Source organism: Hippocampus guttulatus, chromosome 1, assembly GCF_054856545.1.
Source record: "Hippocampus guttulatus isolate MCC_2025c chromosome 1, RoL_Hgut_1.0, whole genome shotgun sequence".
Classification (NCBI taxonomy): Eukaryota; Metazoa; Chordata; class Actinopteri; order Syngnathiformes; family Syngnathidae; genus Hippocampus; species Hippocampus guttulatus.
The window spans coordinates 5,092,630-5,109,744 of NC_141261.1; the positions used below are offsets into that span (position 1 = coordinate 5,092,630).

At 44.8% G+C, this 17,115-nt stretch overlaps 1 protein-coding gene across 2 annotated transcripts; it reads right to left on the minus strand.

Moving 5' to 3' along the window:
- Positions 1-977: 977 nt before the first annotated feature.
- Positions 978-13,524, minus strand: LOC147210129 (protein FAM110A). 2 transcript variants are annotated; one of them, XM_086105484.1, is made up of 2 exons: positions 13,345-13,524; positions 978-3,660 (listed from the first exon to the last, which is right to left on the minus strand). In XM_086105484.1, the coding sequence occupies exon 2, from the start codon at positions 3,648-3,650 to the stop codon at positions 2,286-2,288; it is 1,365 nt and encodes a 454-aa protein (XP_085961610.1). In that variant the 5' UTR covers positions 3,651-3,660; positions 13,345-13,524; the 3' UTR covers positions 978-2,285. The 2 variants fall into 2 exon arrangements, with proteins under 2 accessions (XP_085961610.1, XP_085961601.1); XM_086105475.1 differs by lacking the exon at positions 13,345-13,524 and adding an exon at positions 5,426-5,868.
- Positions 13,525-17,115: the final 3,591 nt, after the last annotated feature.

Consider the following 17,115-nt stretch of genomic DNA (forward strand, 5'->3'; position numbering starts at 1 on the left):
ACGGTACAACAAAAAAAACATTGTCATAACAGCTGAAGTTGTAACAAGGTATAACTGCTTTTTTTAGTCTCTAGAGGGTTTTTTGGTTGATTTATTGAACAGCTAGGAGCAACCTCAACAAGGGGTTAAAACACAGGTGTCAAACTTAAGGCCTGGGGGCCAGATTCGGCCCGCCATGTCATTTTATATGGCCCGCTAAAGCAAATTGTGGGTGTCAACTTCCATGATGCTTGCTAAAATAAATGCCAAATTGTCATGTGTAATAAATTATGTTGAAATTTTGTAATAATTTTGCTCCTCTGTTTACACACTCACTTGAACAATAATTGAACAAAAAACAAACAAAGTTATACGTACACAGGAATCATGACTCCGGTGTCACCATGCGGGTCCTCACTAATCAACGTTATGCTAACGCTGACGATTTTAAGATTGACATTGATGGTCTTCATTTTGCATTTTGAGTCAAGTGTGTTAAAAAATGTTGCTTAAAACATTACCTACACACTTTAATCGGTTTCCTGATGCGAGCAGATGATTCCAACTCCCAGATGCCCCAACAGGGCAGGCAACCGAGGCAATTGCCGAGGTTAGCCGAGATGACGGACAGTGGCCCCTATTAATGACAACAACAACAACAAAAATATAGCACTGGTTTAGACACTGCAACAACATGCGGAGAAATCCCTCGTGCAGGGCCCCTTAATAGGTGCTGCTGGCTGGTGGTGAGCATTATTCTCCTATGGTAAATTAAACTGAGATTGATTTATACAACCATTTCTGCAATACACCCTGGACAGGTCGCCATCAAATCGCATGGGCACAACGAGACAAATGAGCATTCACACCAACATCACACAGATGAACAATTACTTCCAAACTCCACACAGACAGGCCAGAGCTGAGATTCGAACTTAGCTTGAAAAAAAATAATTGAGGTTTCCCCAAAAAATTCTTTTCAACACAGACAATGTGAATATTCTTCAACTGTGTTTTAATTGTAGTTTCAAAGACACAATTTTTTAAAAGCCTTTCAGACCTCTTTGGGCATCCGCATTTCCGGGCTATTGACATGAAAGGAGAAATGTCCTGGAAAAACAAAACTTTGCGGTAAAATTATGCAGAGGCCCTCTCAATGACATTTTCATTATTCTCACACATTGTTGCACTGTATTTGTTTGGGTGTGTGTTTCTAAATTTCATCCAGCGTAACTGTTGTGGTGAATACGAATAGATTGCACTTCAGATTGAATTCCGTACAACGGTGTTGAAAAAAAAATATATTAAATCAAATAATCCAAATAAATATTGGTCCATTTGTGTTAGTATGCCAAATATTATGTTTCCTGAGACACTTTTGTTTTAAAATCCACGAGTGAACTCTTAACAGGGGTGGGCTAAAATCCTTTGAAGGATTATGGGGGGGATGACTTCATTCTTATATATTACAGTCTTGTGAATATTTGTGTCCTAAATGGCGTGAGGCTTTTTTTTTTTTTTTACAACAATTCCTCTGAGGGTTGATCCATTTTTTGAATTGCTTCGCACACGGCATAAAGAAATCTCTCGCAGGTGTTTGGTCGCCCACCCCCAATCGAAGCGTTTTGTGTGCAAGGGAATTTTTTTTCCCATGCTACTTGTTCTTCCTTTTAGCAGCTCTGTGCTGGGACATGCGAGGTAAACACGATTTATCCTGCAAACTAATCCCAAAAATGAGCGTGTGTGTGTGTGTGTATATGTGCGTGTGTGTTAGATCTGACACAGACACACACAAATATAAGCTGCAAGCACGTTGATGCTAACTGACTTGAAAATGTGTGTTGGTGCGACGAAGTTCGTAGTACATGCGTGCTTTGTTGACATAAAGTGCCAAATGTACATAAACGTTCCACTTGCATGCCAACAGAAATGACGACGATAACAGTCTTGCGGCCAAAAGTGATTTTCAAAAGTACAAAACCTGTTCATCGAAGCTTTTTTTTTTTGTGACTTTCACAGCATTAGCGAGGTTCTCTGTGCTACACCCACACGCAGATTCACACCGAGACAGTACCGTTCCTTTGCATGAGGAACCATCCTCGGCTATTATTGCTTACAGATACAATGTAACATTGTTCAAGTTAAAAAGGAAGAGCACGTTCTAACTTCCTCAAAAGTCTCCAAATGTGAAATGTGAGTCTCCTTCGGAAAGTGATGAAAATGGCGGACGTAAGGCCACGAAAGATGAAAAGACTGACTTCCCTTCTTCAGATAAATACAATCCCCCCCACAAGTGGAGTTTTAGTCTACACGTTCGAAACGGCGCTGTTAGCGTCCCGTGCCTGTCTGATCCCGTAGAGCCACTTGATGACTCTGGCGTTCCTCTCGATGACGGAGATGCCGTAGGGGACGCGCTGGTTGCCTCCGGCGGGCCCGTCCTCGTCGTCGTCCTCGCAATCCTCCCGCCCTCTGTCGGCCTCGTCCCCGCACTCTGAGCTGGGCGTGCTGACGCTGCGGAGTTTGGAGATGGACACGATGTCCGAGTTGGCCCTGGTGAAGCGCTCCACTCCGCCCATGCCCTCCACCTCGTTGGGATCCAGCCCGCAGTAGTTGAAGAAGCGCTCCAGGTCTGCCGTGGCCCGGGAATAGCGGTCGCTCAGGTCTGACTTGGAGCGGTGCAATGACGGGTGCTTGCGGGCGGAGCCCTTGGAGCTGGCGTTGGACAGGCGGGTGAAGGCGGGGGAGGCGGGCGGGATCATCCCCGCACGGACCAGCATGGGGCTGGGCGGCAAGTAAGAAGGGGGTGAGGCGGCGGTTCGTGTGGTGGCGTTCGTTTGGGGCTGTTGAAGTGAGTTTTGGAGGGCCGGCGGAGGTGGCGGGGGGACCTGTGGGTGTGCCACTTGACCGTGGGCAGTTTGTCGGGGCCTGAGTTGGGCCCTCTGGGGCCTCCTCATTTCCGCATGAGGTCGAACGTCCACCCTGCGTACCGTGACGGTATTTGGAGAGACGTAGGCCGACGGGACGAAGATGCGGGGCGCCCGTGTCGGGACGGGGGGAGGACGATGGATGGGGTTGAGAGGGGAGGACGTGCGGGACGAGGCGGATGAGGATGTGGCGGCGCTCCGCGGTTTGAGGTTGTTGAGGAGTCGGCTGCTCTTCTCGTGGTCCGCTGACAAGCTGCTGCCGATGCTTTTAGCTCCCGATGAAGGCGATGAGGATGAGGGGGAGGTGGAGGACGACGACTGGGAGGAGGGCAGTGGGCCGTCGCGTACATCATTGATGAGGTTGTTCAAAATATCCAAATTGAGAGCCGGTCTCCCTCCCGGTCCTTCCCTCACGCTGCCGCTGCCCACGCTAGTGAGGCAGCGTGGACTTTTCCGGGCAGGGGGAGCGCCCATGTGGCACTGCAGGATCATGGCCGGGGGGACGAGGGGTTTGCGGATGATCGGCGGCTTGACCGGCGCCTGCCGCGTCAACGCCACCTGCTGGCTCTTGACGTACTTGGCCTTGTCCGCCTCCAGACGCTCCACGGCGCTCAACTTGCGGGTAGCAGGCTCGGCCGGGCGCCGAAAGTAATCTGGCCCTTTGGTGAGTATCCTGAAGGGCATGGCGGAGGTGAAGGGAACCCCGGTCAGGCGACCGTCGGAGGGCCGCAGGGTCTCCACAGGCATACTGGCGGAGCTGCGAGATAGCAAGAAGACTTGGCTTTAATCACGGGCTGATTTCGAGCATCATGCAAAACAAAGAGAACAGACACAACGGCATATTTATGTCACGGGTGTGAGGTTCGAATCCCGGTTTCAGCAAAGGCACTCTGGCTTCCTCAAACAGTAGACCCCGAAAAACATGCTTGTTGGTTTCCCCGAAGACTCTAAATCAGGGGTGGGCAAACTACGGCCCGCGGGCCGGATCTGGCCCGTTGGTCTTTTTAATCCGGCCCGCCGAAGATTGGTGCACAATTAAGGTTTGATTGCATTCATTTCATTTGGACTTGTAATGACAGGTATTTCAACACCAGGTGGCGCAGTTACTTCAAGTTGCAGAGGACAGGGAGGGAGGGGAAGACGAAGAAAGAGGGAGAGCGTAATGACCATGGAAGGGAAAGTGATATGTACTCTATCTGATTAAACGAAGCGGGTAACAAAGTACGAAACATTCAGGAGACGCCTGGAGTCGGAAAGACTCAAATCTACGAGACTTTGAAAAACAAGGAAGCGATTCTTACTCAGTCCGATTCTGGCAATTTCCATGCTCAGAGTGAATTGCTTGTGGCTCGAGTAAATGAACATTTCCTAGAATGGTTTGATTGTTATCATGTTAAAAACTTTCCGCAAACTGGATCGCTAATAAGAGTCGGAGAGCAGTCAAATGTGTAGAGCGTGAACAACAGGGGCCTCAGTACACATCCTTGAGGAGAACCGGTGCCGAGTGTGATGGTGGACGAGAATGTTACATTATTACTGGCATACAAAGACATTGTGCTATCTTCTTTATTTTCTATTTCTATTTCTAACTTTTGGCCCGGCCCTCCACAATATTTTCTGCTTCTCATTTGGCCCCCCCGGGAAAATAATTGCCCACCCCTGCTCTAAATTGTCCATTGATGTCAACGTGAACATGAATGGTTGTTTGTCTACATAGATTAGCTGGCAACTCGTCCCGTGTGCACCCCGCCCCCGACCTAACATAAGATGAGACCCATCAATGACAGTCATGAGGACAAGGACTTTCGAAAATGGATGATGAAAGACTGAACTCCGTTTTTCATTTGTCGTCTTCCTGTGGTCAACAGCAAGCGCAACATGTGAATAGTGAAAACACCGAGCATCCATTTTATTTAGCCCAGGTCATCACCACAGGTGCGCTCGAGCCTTGAGACGCTGGGTCAGCGCTGGGGCACATCCGGACGAGTAAACATTCACACTTCGGGACAGGTTGAAGTCAAGTCAATTTACCCCACACGCAACACCCAACAGCACATTTTTGGAATGCGGAAGGAACCCGGACGGAGAACTTGGAGAAAGCCCAAGCAAGCAGGCAGTGAACATGGAAACTCCACACACGAGTTGATATTCAAACCCTAAATCTCACAACCGCGAAGCTGACGTGCTTACCACGAGTCCACTGTGCTGCTGCCAAACTATACCGTGTATTGCTTTCTGCTTTTGTCCAAAACACATAACCAAATTCTACCCTTGAGCTGCAGAGGTGAAATGTCATGTATGCACGTGTACATCATGTCAATAAGAGGAGACGTTTGGCTTTGATGTTGCTTCGAGATTCTTGTCGTGACAAACAGAAGGGGTCAGTAAACAAAACGGGAGGCTTAAATGGACAAAGAAGGTCCCACATGTCCTCTCTCAGTTTGAAAATCACTCTTTTGTACTTTTGTCTTTTCTTGCAAGCCCCCCCCCCTCCCCCGTCCAAGCCCTTTCAACGTGCTTACCGCTCTCTTATGCTGATGTTCTCACTCCTCTTCCGATTCTATCTTTCTTCCCCTTTTTACCCCTAGTCTGGCCTCAGTGAATGGCTTCCTGGAGGACAGGGTCCCTCTGGGTCAAATTCCACATCGGGCCCAGCAAGGACACCGCTGTCGGGCTCGGCGGTGACCCAGATGGGGGCGAGGGGGGTTAAGCCGTCTATCGGGGTCACTGGTAAGACTCTTCAAGCGGAGATCAGCTGAGGTGGATCAGCTGGCGAACAACAACATTCCCAAGAAAACGTGTCCAGATGTGATCGGGTACAAAGTCCAACCCTGATGAGTGGGAGGAAAAAAGCCCGAATCAAATGACTCTGGGAAGTCTATTCCAGGCATGCGCCCACACGCGCAGAATCGCTCTCTCTTTCACACTCACACACTCTGGCAGCCAGTCGGGACTCTCCTCAGTACTGTAGTGGAGCAGACGGGACTGCACTTAATACCACGTCTGGCTCCACCAGCCCTCCAATCACTCGCCACGCTTTGGACGTCGACGTCACACAGGGGGCGGAGTCAGGGGCGGGAGTCACGCATTCATTGGTTTACCCCATATGAGATGCTGACCAATCACACCTTTACCCCCATGTGAGAACAACAGTGCACTGAGGGAGGGATTTCATTCAAATGATTCTTTGAAAGGGAGAAAGTGTGTGTGTGTGTGTGTGTGTGTGTGTGTGTGTGTGTGTGTGTGTGTGTGTGTCAACTGGCAAAAGCAGCTGCAAATAGCCGTTTTGCCTACTTGTATTAAAACGTTCTGCCTGGTTCTGTTGAAACCTTTCACAAAATCCCTTGCGCCACATTACTCTTTTCGCCGCACTCCACTCTGGGTTACATGACCCCCCCCCCCCCCCCCCCGTCCTCTGACCTCCAAAAGATCAATCAAACATTTTTTTAAATGAGTCTTTTAACAGCCGTCTTCCTCAACACGTGACTCTCTCAAGTCTTAAGCTCACAGCGAGATCATCATCAACAGCAGAAAGAGCATCCACCAAGCTTGACAGCACGCAGGCACGCGCACAAAGACAGGTGGGAAGCAAAAAAGGATTTGCATAATTTGATTTAGAAACGGAATAATCTCAACTTCAATCGTCCACTACAAACATTCAGTTGCTGACAATCACGCGTCTAATTGGTAAGACACACAGAGGAGATGGCATTGCCCTTGGGCCAATCAAAGGGCTTAGACACACGCACACCTTCCCTTCAAATCCACCCTCCATCTGTTCAGAAGGAGAAAACCAGATCAAACGACCACCTTCATTATGCAACCTGAGTTAAGAAACACCGGACCCCTGCCTATTCACTATTTCTGGAATGAAGATGGGCACCAAAAATGTCCTGGTCCTTCTAAGGTGCCATGTTAGTGGAGGAGTAGCTAGCGTTAGCCATTAGAGCTAATAGCTGGCTAGCTTGACAGCAAATAGCAGCGCAATGGAAGATTCCGGTAAAGGTCGAACAAGGAAGCAAGGCTCGTTGTGGGGTTGATGAACAATGTTGTCTTTGTCTTTTCTCTTCAATGTGCCGCCTTTGCGGAGAAGTGTGCGATAATGTTTGCAGTCGTCTCTTCACAAGTATCGATTGACCTGGAGCTTTTATTTGTCTCGAGGACTGTAAAAGACAGGACTGTTTGGCTAACTTTAAGAGGCATAGTGTTACAAAACAAATGATTCTGTTAAGATTCAAAACTGTAAATTAGGCTGCTATATCAGTACAAACAGGTAAAACAACCTTGCCATTTACCTTTAAAAAGAAGCACCCTATCTGGGCCATATTTTCATATCCCCCCCCAGAAAGACATTTTTTACTTCAGAAGAATGGCGCATATTTGCTGAGTGTTTTTCACTGGTCGCAAAGCCGATGCGAATTCTTTGGCAGAGATCGTAATTCAGCGTGTTATACAAAGCCTTGGGCCTTGTCATTCAACGTCCTCATCAACACTGGTCCAACAGCAGACCTCCTTGCATTGACGATTGTAAACAAATCCATCGGGGCCGCCAATAAAAAGCTGGCCAGCAGTCAGTAAAAAGAGTGTGAGAACAATCTCCATTAACATGTACCTGTAAAATGACTTGAGAACCCTGCAATACGCAGGAAATAGCAGGGGATAGTGACAGCACTTTGTCAAGAAACAATACGCACCAACTGCATGCAATTGGGGTCAAAAGTGTCTTTTGAAATCCTTTGGAATTTCCAATTTGATTCGATATTGTTGTTTGTTGACATGCCCCAACTGAATGCTGGAGTGGTGCAGTAAATACAAAACCCTCTGCTGGAGAACAACTCATTATCTGGGACTGTGGTTCACTCTTGTTATTATTTTTCAGTCCAAAATCCCCCCAAAACGGCACATTCCAGTTAATTAAAAAATGGTGTGTGCCTCCGGCGAGGGTTAAAAAATCTATACATACGTACAATGGAGACATCTTCCTAACTAGAGAAGCCATCAACATGCAAATATTGTCACATAGGAATGTGAAAAGGAGCCATTGTCATTCAATAGGCGTCGTTCCCGGTTGGGCAGCTCATTGGAAAACGAGTGCGCAATCGCAACGTTCACCTTCTCAATCGTTTGAATAGGGGCAGTCTGTTGGCTTTTGGTGGAGGTAGTGGAGTAAACACAAGAGGGCTCCAGCTAGAGTTGCCAGGCATGAAATACTGGAACTTTATTCTTGGTGCAACTATCACATGTAAGCGCACAGTCCTCCAGGTGAATCATGTAACTGTTTAAAAGTATCACTTCCCAACATCAAGCGAACTTCCTGAATTGCATTTCTCCAGGTCAAAAGGTCTTTGTGTGGAAGCTAGACAGAACTATGAATAACCAAGAAAACAAAACCACCCCCCCCCCCCCCCGCCCCCCGTTTGTCTGCCAGTCCATGTTTGCCTCTGCAGTTACAACAGACGACGCCTCCAAAAATGACAAACGTGCCACAGGAACCCACCACAGTCTCAGACCGAGGAATGACATTTCATCACGGAAATTTGCACAATTCTTCAGCCATGCTATTATGATGAACCACCATGATGAACCTTTTTTAATGTTACTTTTTGACGATGATATTCATGTGGGAGAATATGACTTACAATTATGTCTATGACCAGACATGTACTGTACAGGACAACTGAAAGGAATCCGTGAGGTGCGCAGCTGATTTTGGCCAGCCTGCATAGGAGTAATTAAAGGGAAACTTGGGCCTGGAAACACTTTGCCACTTTATATTTTCTCACACTTTAGTTTGAGGGCGGCTGAAAAAATAGAGAGGGAGGAAAACGTATGTGAACCCTTTGGAATTTCTTCAATTTCTGCATATATTGGTTATAAAGTATGGTCTGATAATTTCAATAATCCGTCTGCACAATCAATACCACCCAATTGTGTTTTCATGTTTTCCTTTTAAATTACCGGTGTGTATAAACATTCATGGAACATGGGTTGGGGTAGGGGGGAAGAACAAACCGTGGATTTAATAACTAGTCTAGTTGCTAGCCTTTGCTAGCAACCCCAACCAAATGTTTCCTGTAGTTGCAGCTCAGAAGAATTGCAGCAATTTTGCTCCACTGAGGTCATGCTATAGGATCTCAAGGACTTTAGCAGGTTTTGATGTTTATCTGTCCGTGGTTGGACAAATTGTTTATAAACGGAAAACTACTCCGCTCTGTTGCTTCTCTTCCAAGAAACGCTCGCCCTGTAAAGACGACTGCAAGAGCACAGTGCAAAATACTCAATGAGGTAAGAAAAGAGGCCTGGGGGGTTCAGCTGAAGACGTATAAAAGGTACTTGACACATGTTGGCAAATTTAAACATTAAACAAGAATGCGGTTTAAGGGAGAACACCAAGAAGAAAGACGTTTCTGTCTAAAAAACACATTGCTGCATGGTTGAAGCTTTCTTAACAGCACTCGGATGTTCCAGAGCACGACTGGCAAATTATTCTTTGGATAGATGATACAAAAGTTGCATTTTTTTTGGGAGGAACACACAATGTCATCTGGAGGGAAAAATGACACGGCACCTTATCCCAACTGTAAAATTGGTGGCGAGAGCGTAACTGTATGGGTGTGCTTTGCTACCTCAGGGCCCAGACCGCTTGCTATCATCAATGCCAAAATGAATTCACAAGTTTATCAAGATATTTTGCAGAAGAACTTGAGTCCTGATCTCAACCTGATTGTGATGCCGTGGCATGACCTCAAGAGGCATTAGACAGTTCCTGGAATCCTGCTGAATTGTAAATTGTTTGAAAACCGTGGTCCAAGATTCATCCTGATTGTTGAATATGTCTGATCTGCAACGACAGGAAACGTTTTGCTGAGGTTATTGCTGCCAAAGGAGACGAGAGCAATCATTACATCCAAGGATTGGCTTATGTTTTTCCTCCTGGTCCTGTGAATGTTTACATTAGGCTCCGTAAGAATATGAAAACATAATTGTTTGTGTGGTATTAGTGTAGGCCGACTGACCCTGTTTGTTTTTTCTTGTGGTTTAAATGAAGATCAGACTAACTTTTGACCAATTGATGCAGAAATGTTAAGAAATTCATATTTTCCTCCAACTATAGCTACACTAGCAACACAGTGAAGAAACAGTGCTAAAAAAACGAAAACGGGAAACACCATCCATCTACGTCAAATAAACGTTGCCAAACATGAACAAAGTGCATTCACGTGCATCTGTGTGTGCACATGTGTGTGTGTGTATTCTGTGACGCAGGATGTCCTGTCGTATCACAGCGGCCGTGATCCCACAGGACATTGCCCACAGATTGTACACAAAAAAACAACAGAGCCTGCCTAAAAGAAGAGCCATCCTTCGAAATGGGAAATTTGTGGGAAGAAATGGCAGGGTTGCCACTGTTATTGAAATTATTTTCCTGGACTTTTCCGTCTGCTACAGTACAAGTCAAGTTATCAGAGCGTACACAAATAACTTCCAGCTCCAAGCATTGGAAACGTGTTATTTTCTGGAATTGTACCTTATATTTTACACATCTAAACGGTCCAATTTAAAATCCTTTCTGATCTCTGCTGAGTAGGACGTTTTTTTATTATTATTGTTTTTTTAATGCGTGATGTTTGTGTCATGTTATTGGATAAATATTGCTCTACATTATGTACACTTCTGCAGTGTAAGGCGGACGCGCTAAACAGGCAACCACCGGGCCGCCATTAAAAGAAATATTTAATATGAAAAACACTTCCAGACCATAAATCTAAAACAAATGAAAATCAGGACGCACGGCCTGAGCTGAGCTTGACCTCTTGTGTTTCGCGATACAGTATTGGTCATAGGCTACTGCATTAATTAGTTCATTGTGTGCGTCAAGTGTCACCTTCAAGTGTCATCGTTATAGTAAATACTTGTATGAAAAAAATAAAACTAGGGCATAAATATGAATGAAATGAAAAAAAATGGTGAGTACAGTGTGTAACTAAACCTGTACGTACATACTCTTATGCCGCGTGTCGCATGTACGGTAACTTCAAAATGTCATGTTTTGGGACCATCGTAAACCGAGGACCTCCTGTGCTTGACTTAAATGTTTTGATTAATGATTAAGGAAAGGCAGCGTTCGTATCCCAACAGCCTTCACATATTGTTTGCAATAGACCAAGCAAAAAAAAAAAAAAAAAAAAAAAAGAATTATATACTGTATATATATAAATTAATAAATTAAATTAAACTCTCTTCTTTAAGATTCAGTAGCTTCTCTGCTTGTTTGGACAGACGCTGAACTTTTACTGTGACGCATGTAAAGTTACATTACTTTGGAGTTTGTGACAACACATTCGCTGGCTGACTCACAGTCTCAACTTAGGAAAAAAAAAAGCTGAGGAGACATCGATCGGTTTATGAGCATGCAACACGGGCTCAGTGTAATCGCCCCAGGACAGCGCAGCTTCCGGTTTGAAGTCAATAAGGGAGCTTGAAGGCAGAGTTCAAAAGGTTATCAGCCGCTCCCTTTCAGGGCTGATTTAGGGATCTGCCAGTAAAGCTAATGAAGACAGGGGGGCAAGCTGGAAAGCAAGAGACTCAACAGGATTCACCCTTAAAGCACTGGCTTTGAAGATATCAGCTCCCACCGTGCGTGGCTGGGTGGAGAACATCACCCACACGAATGACTGTGCAATGTCTGGACTACGAGAGTTATGCAACTGTTTTGCACAAGGGTTTAGTCAACTGCATGAGCGAGCAGTGAACCGTGAACAGTCTGTTATTACATTTTCATATGCCCCTCTCCCCCCCAGGCCCGCTCTATCACCTCCATCCACCACTGGCCTCTTCACTCCCTCCGTTATACACAATCACCGTCTGTGGGCCCGAGAAATATTAGATAGCCACGCACGGGTCAGGCTGCAGGTCTGATCTAATTTTTGTTGCACGCCTGCCCCCCGAGGACCTCTATTTTTCTGTGTTTGTCAGGGAGAGGATTGTGACAAAGTAGGTTTCAAAATGGAGCAGGTGGCCGAAGAAAACAAGGTAACGTCATTAGCATGTATGGGCAAACCAGAACAAAATCCTTTGTGTAAAAAAAAAAAAAAAAAAAAGTGATGAAATTTCGTCCATCCTGACCACTCCCTTGACACTTGCTGTAACAACAATACTACGCTTGATAGCGATGGTGATATTTAGTCATTCATTCACTGCTGAGAAAAGCTTACCGGTATATTTTTATTCGGGGGACGTCATCTACAACGACACTTCATGCCCTTGCTGTTTTTGTTCACATTCACAACTGCATAGTATAGTAGCACGTATTTTGTGTTGATATTAATTCATTTGTAGTTCTCAGGCCACTTCAAACGATTAACAATGTTGTTTATTTAAATCCCCAAATCGAGTTGATTAATATTGCGCTACATACAGTCATACAAAAAAAATTATGTACAGTATATCATTTTTAGTATGCCGATACAATTGCTGCTGTTCACATTCCCATCTGTATCTAACATATTACATCATTTATTCTTCATGGACAAGTGACTCACACTGACCGCTGCTCTTATTCAGCTCAGTCTCATCGCCGAATTTTGTAAAGTTGGACATGGGGGATTTTTACTTTTTCCACATTGTTACTGAATTTCCCCATTACGGGATTGATTAATTCAGTGCTAAAAGTTAATCACATGAAATGGCTATCCAGGTTCATATATATATATATATATATGATTAAATACAAACAGACAGATATACTATTTTTCACTTCACTCGAGCCGTGACCTATCTGAAACTTGCATCGAACACAAAATAGCGCAAAACATAGAAATTGACCAAGTGGCAGTTCTGAATTTAAAAACTGTAACTGTACCCAAATCGATGGATTCAAATCAAATGTCAATGAAGATTTTTGTGCAAGCACTGTTCAGTCAATTTTCTCCTTGTTCTTAAGACTATTTGCAATGTTGCTCTAGATTTGAGCAAGAAACACAGATTTGCTTTAGCGGGCAACAGAAAATGAGCGCCTGGAGTTGTGTTTGGCACCTGCGCTTTAAATATTGCTAAATAAAGTTGTTGGAGCCTGAGGAAAAGTCTTGAAAAAGCCAGTTTGTGTTTATCTTGCCAACAGCCTCAAGTGGTATTCGAAACATCAGATGCGTTTTAAGGTAATGCAGCTATATATATATAAAAGTGTCACAGCTGAGCGGGAATGAAAATAGAGCACGGATGCTAAATGTTTCAATCATATTTTTAGATTGGCATTCCAACTCAGGAACAGATGCATCTCTTCCAGCAGGGATGTGCGTTTTGTTTTTAACTCACGTGACATGATTAGCAACAGAAACAGTAACTTTAACTTGGACCCTCCTCCTTGAAAGTACACATGCACAACCTCTGTCTACACACCAGTTTGTGTCCAAACAGAAGACAAAAGCTCATGTTTACTTACGGGATGTCAACGGCTCAGCGACAAAGTCCCAACCTCTCGGGAAGACCGGGAAGCTACCCGAAAGCGACTTCTGCTCTCCAAAGAGTCGCAGAGAGCTGATCAGGAGGCAGCGGCGGCTCCGACCAAGCGCGGCGGCGGTGCAGGTGGTGTGTGGGCAAACCTGCTTTTCCTTCTGCTTCTTTAAGGATGAGATTCTCTTTTCCTCCCACACAGTCAGGCAGGCTCCACCCACTCTGTCAGAAACCAGGAAGAGAGGTTGAGAGAGGGGGGCAGGAAGCTTTTGTTTGCTCTGTCATGAGAAGTTTCAAGAATTTGTCATAGGTCATCCTGGCTGCTCTTTTCCTTGGCATTTACATCTCACACACTGGCATTAACCGGGAATGGACACATTGTTGGGGAGGAGTGTTAATATATGTAGTCCATATCACAACCCTTTGAGATTCAAGGTAAGGTCACATCGAATTGGGCTGAGATGTCACCAGGGAGAAAATAGTTCGAAGCTTGTGTACAGAATGGACACAAATAAATTGTGAATATTAAAACGGTGTCAGGACAGTTCAAAACTTCAGAAAGGGGGAAAAAAAATAGCTGAAATCTAGAATCTTCAATAAGCTTCCCTGACAATACAATACAATACAATACATATTTATTAATGTAGCGCTTTCACAAAAGCTTCAGCTGTAACAAAGAGCTTTACAGAAGGGTTAACATAAAATAACAAAATAATACAACACAACACATAAGACACAGAGAGTCATGCAATCTTAATCACTTTTCCTGCATGCACTTTGTTGTTTGAAGCAGTTATCGATGAAAGAGGAAAGAATCAAAGTGCCTTTTCACCAGTGGATCAGAGACGTCATGCTGAAAATGTCTGCTACAAGCTAAGTTTGAAAGCAAACAAGAAGCTGTAGTGTCCATTGATGAAAAAGAGAGGTTGGCTCACATCTCCAGTGCCATGTAAATCCGCTTCAATTCCAAGCAGCGACTCCCAGTTCCACAAATGCATCTGCGTATGTGCATATTTTTTTCAGAACAAATAGTGGATTTTTGTTCATTTGTCTATACCAGAGACCGAATAATGAAATGTTAATTTGCTCGATGACAGAGTAGTACAATTAAGCTTCATACCATTCACAGAATAAGTCGTGGCTTTCTGAGAGTAAATCAAACTTTTCTTCAACAAGTCTGGCTTAGATTTCCCATAAGGTCAATACATTTGTGAGTGAATTAACACAAGGTCATTATTTTAGTACCGTATGTGCATTGAACATATTCCAATGTAAAATACTTAGTTTTAGTCAAGAAATGTAGGGAATCACTTGTTTAAATCCAACCCGAGAGGTCAGCTCGGTGATACCGTGTCAGTGCGTGCCCGATGTCATGGAAATGACTCGTGCTCAATCAAAACAGCAATAGGGGAGACATTCACAGATCATTACAGAGGGGAAAGGATATTAAGTTATAGTGAGGTTACACGCCTTCTAAAGTGTGTTGCGGTCCTGACCCGATGTTTCTTCCGTCCTCGTGGTTAATTGATGACTTACATTTTGCCGTTCTGCACATCCGAGTAAAAAAAAAAAAAAAAAAAAAAAAATCAGAGCAAAGCAAGATAAAAAGGAACTCAGGCACGCTCTGTGATACCAAAAATATTGTGAGCGTTATTCACTTGTTTTTATCTATCAAGATTTACGCACGGTTGGTGTTGCCAGTCATGTAAATAGATGCGTTGGGTTAATCCTGTATCATTTTGGGTAATTCCACATATAACTGTAAATGAAGAGATTATTTAACGATCATGAAGGGTGCATGCCAGTGAGTGAGAAAGTTTCGGGGAAATGTGATAACATCCACAGTATAAAGTAGGTGCAGTCGAGGATATCCTGTCATAACATGGTTGGAGAAACAACGTCAACAGAAACAGCTTGAAAAAGGCTGCACGGTCATGTCAAGCCAAAAGGGAAATTATACATAAAGACATTTGTTTCCATGGCCATATGTAATTTATTTCTTGCACGTGTTGGCTGAGACACTCTCGCTATGCAAACATGAGCAGGCGTACAGCTTTGAAAGGGTGCACCGGGGTGGGGTGCACCATGCCAGCCTTCTTGTGGTGCACAGTGAACACATTAAGCACGCACGCACACACGCACGCACGCACGCACACATGCACGGTCTGGAAGGCAAACATGCTGGCCGGGCGTTGGTGCGTCAATCTCTGGAGGTCGCGGCAGGGAGCGAGTGGACTTCCACCGGGACTTCTCAGACTCAGACTGGTAGCTCTGGGGTCAAAAATGAACCAGCGGACATGACTCGCCCAATAAATATTTCGGCGGGTCAACAAATTCTGACAGCATCATGATCTTCATCTCCAAAGGAGAATAAGTCTCAATCTCGCTTCAAAAACATCCGTGCCTCCACTCTACTTTCACTTCGTGAAGAAAAAGATAGCAATGTCTACTTTTGGTGAGACGGTAGGCAATCGAAAGGAATCACATTGCTTCTTTGATTCTTAACAGGTCAACACTTCATGGCAAGAAAAGGTATGGGGTGAACGACAAAAGAATAGGCAAACAGAAACAAAGAGAGAACAATGCCCCCCCCCCCCAAAAAGCATTTTAATATGTACACAGGTCAGGCCGGATTGAAAAAAAAATGGTGGTTGTGCCGGGAAGGTCATCCCACCTAAATACCGTAATAAACAAATCAGGCGAGTCACTTACTGTGGTGACCCCTGATGGGACGAGCTGAGAGTCACAACATAAGCAATTCAAAAAGCCAGAATTCTTCAAGGGAAAAGAATGGTACAAAAAGAACCCAAACAAAAAAGAAATAGTATGAGAGGTCGTTTGGTTTTAAATATGGCATGTGTGGAGGTGGAAAGCGATTTCAATCCCCTCTATTCTTATTTGCTCCCAATCACAAAGCAACATGTGACTCCCAGCATAGCAATTCAGAGCATGTGAGGTGACATAACCACGTGGACCGTACGGCGCCAGAATATCGCCTCGATTTGTCGTCGTCTTTCCCTCAGTGGGGCAGAGAAGCAAGCAGCATATGACGCACCCACCACACGTTCTTGAAGAAAACACTTCTTTCACTGAACACTGACATCTAAGTAGCTGCGCAGCATTTACTCCGTTCACGGTTGGCTCATGGGATGTCAGCAAAGCGGCAGACAGTTTTCCCATCAAAATTTGGAATTGTAATCAATTTGGGCTTTCATAAATAAGCCTGTTACTACCAGCTGCAAAACTGAAGAACAAAAAAACGACACTATTAACGCCAGCCTGTCTGTCCGGCAACGTTACAATGCAGAGCTTTAACTCAAAATCCCGACATATAAAAAGTCACATAACCTTGTGGAAGATGGTGTGTTGGACTTTCACCGGTGCGCTGTAATACAGTGGTACCTCTACTTACGAACATCTGTTCATACGAAATTTTCAAGTTACGAAACATCTCTACAGGAAAATATTGCCTCTTGTTACGAAAGAAATTTCCAGATACAAAAGGTAAAAACACAGTCTGGCCCGCTAGTCGCAGCTCTGAGTTTCCTGAATGCAACATACTGAAAGCTGCTCTGCCATTGGCTATTGCCTAGCAACTTCCTGGCATCCCATTGGCTAAGAGGGACCTCTACCGTCTGAGTCTCTGTGTGTAGATAGATAGATGTGTGTCTATGCAGCATCCTCATCATTCGACATTCGTGTGAATCACCCAGAAAAAGTGTTGACCAGTTGGTTGATCGCTCACTATGCTGATGTTTGC

Bases quoted from the DNA above. Each gene is read 5' to 3' on its own strand.
- LOC147210129 (XM_086105484.1), bottom strand. From the start codon at position 3,650: ATGCCTGTGGAGACCCTGCGGCCCTCCGACGGTCGCCTGACCGGGGTT.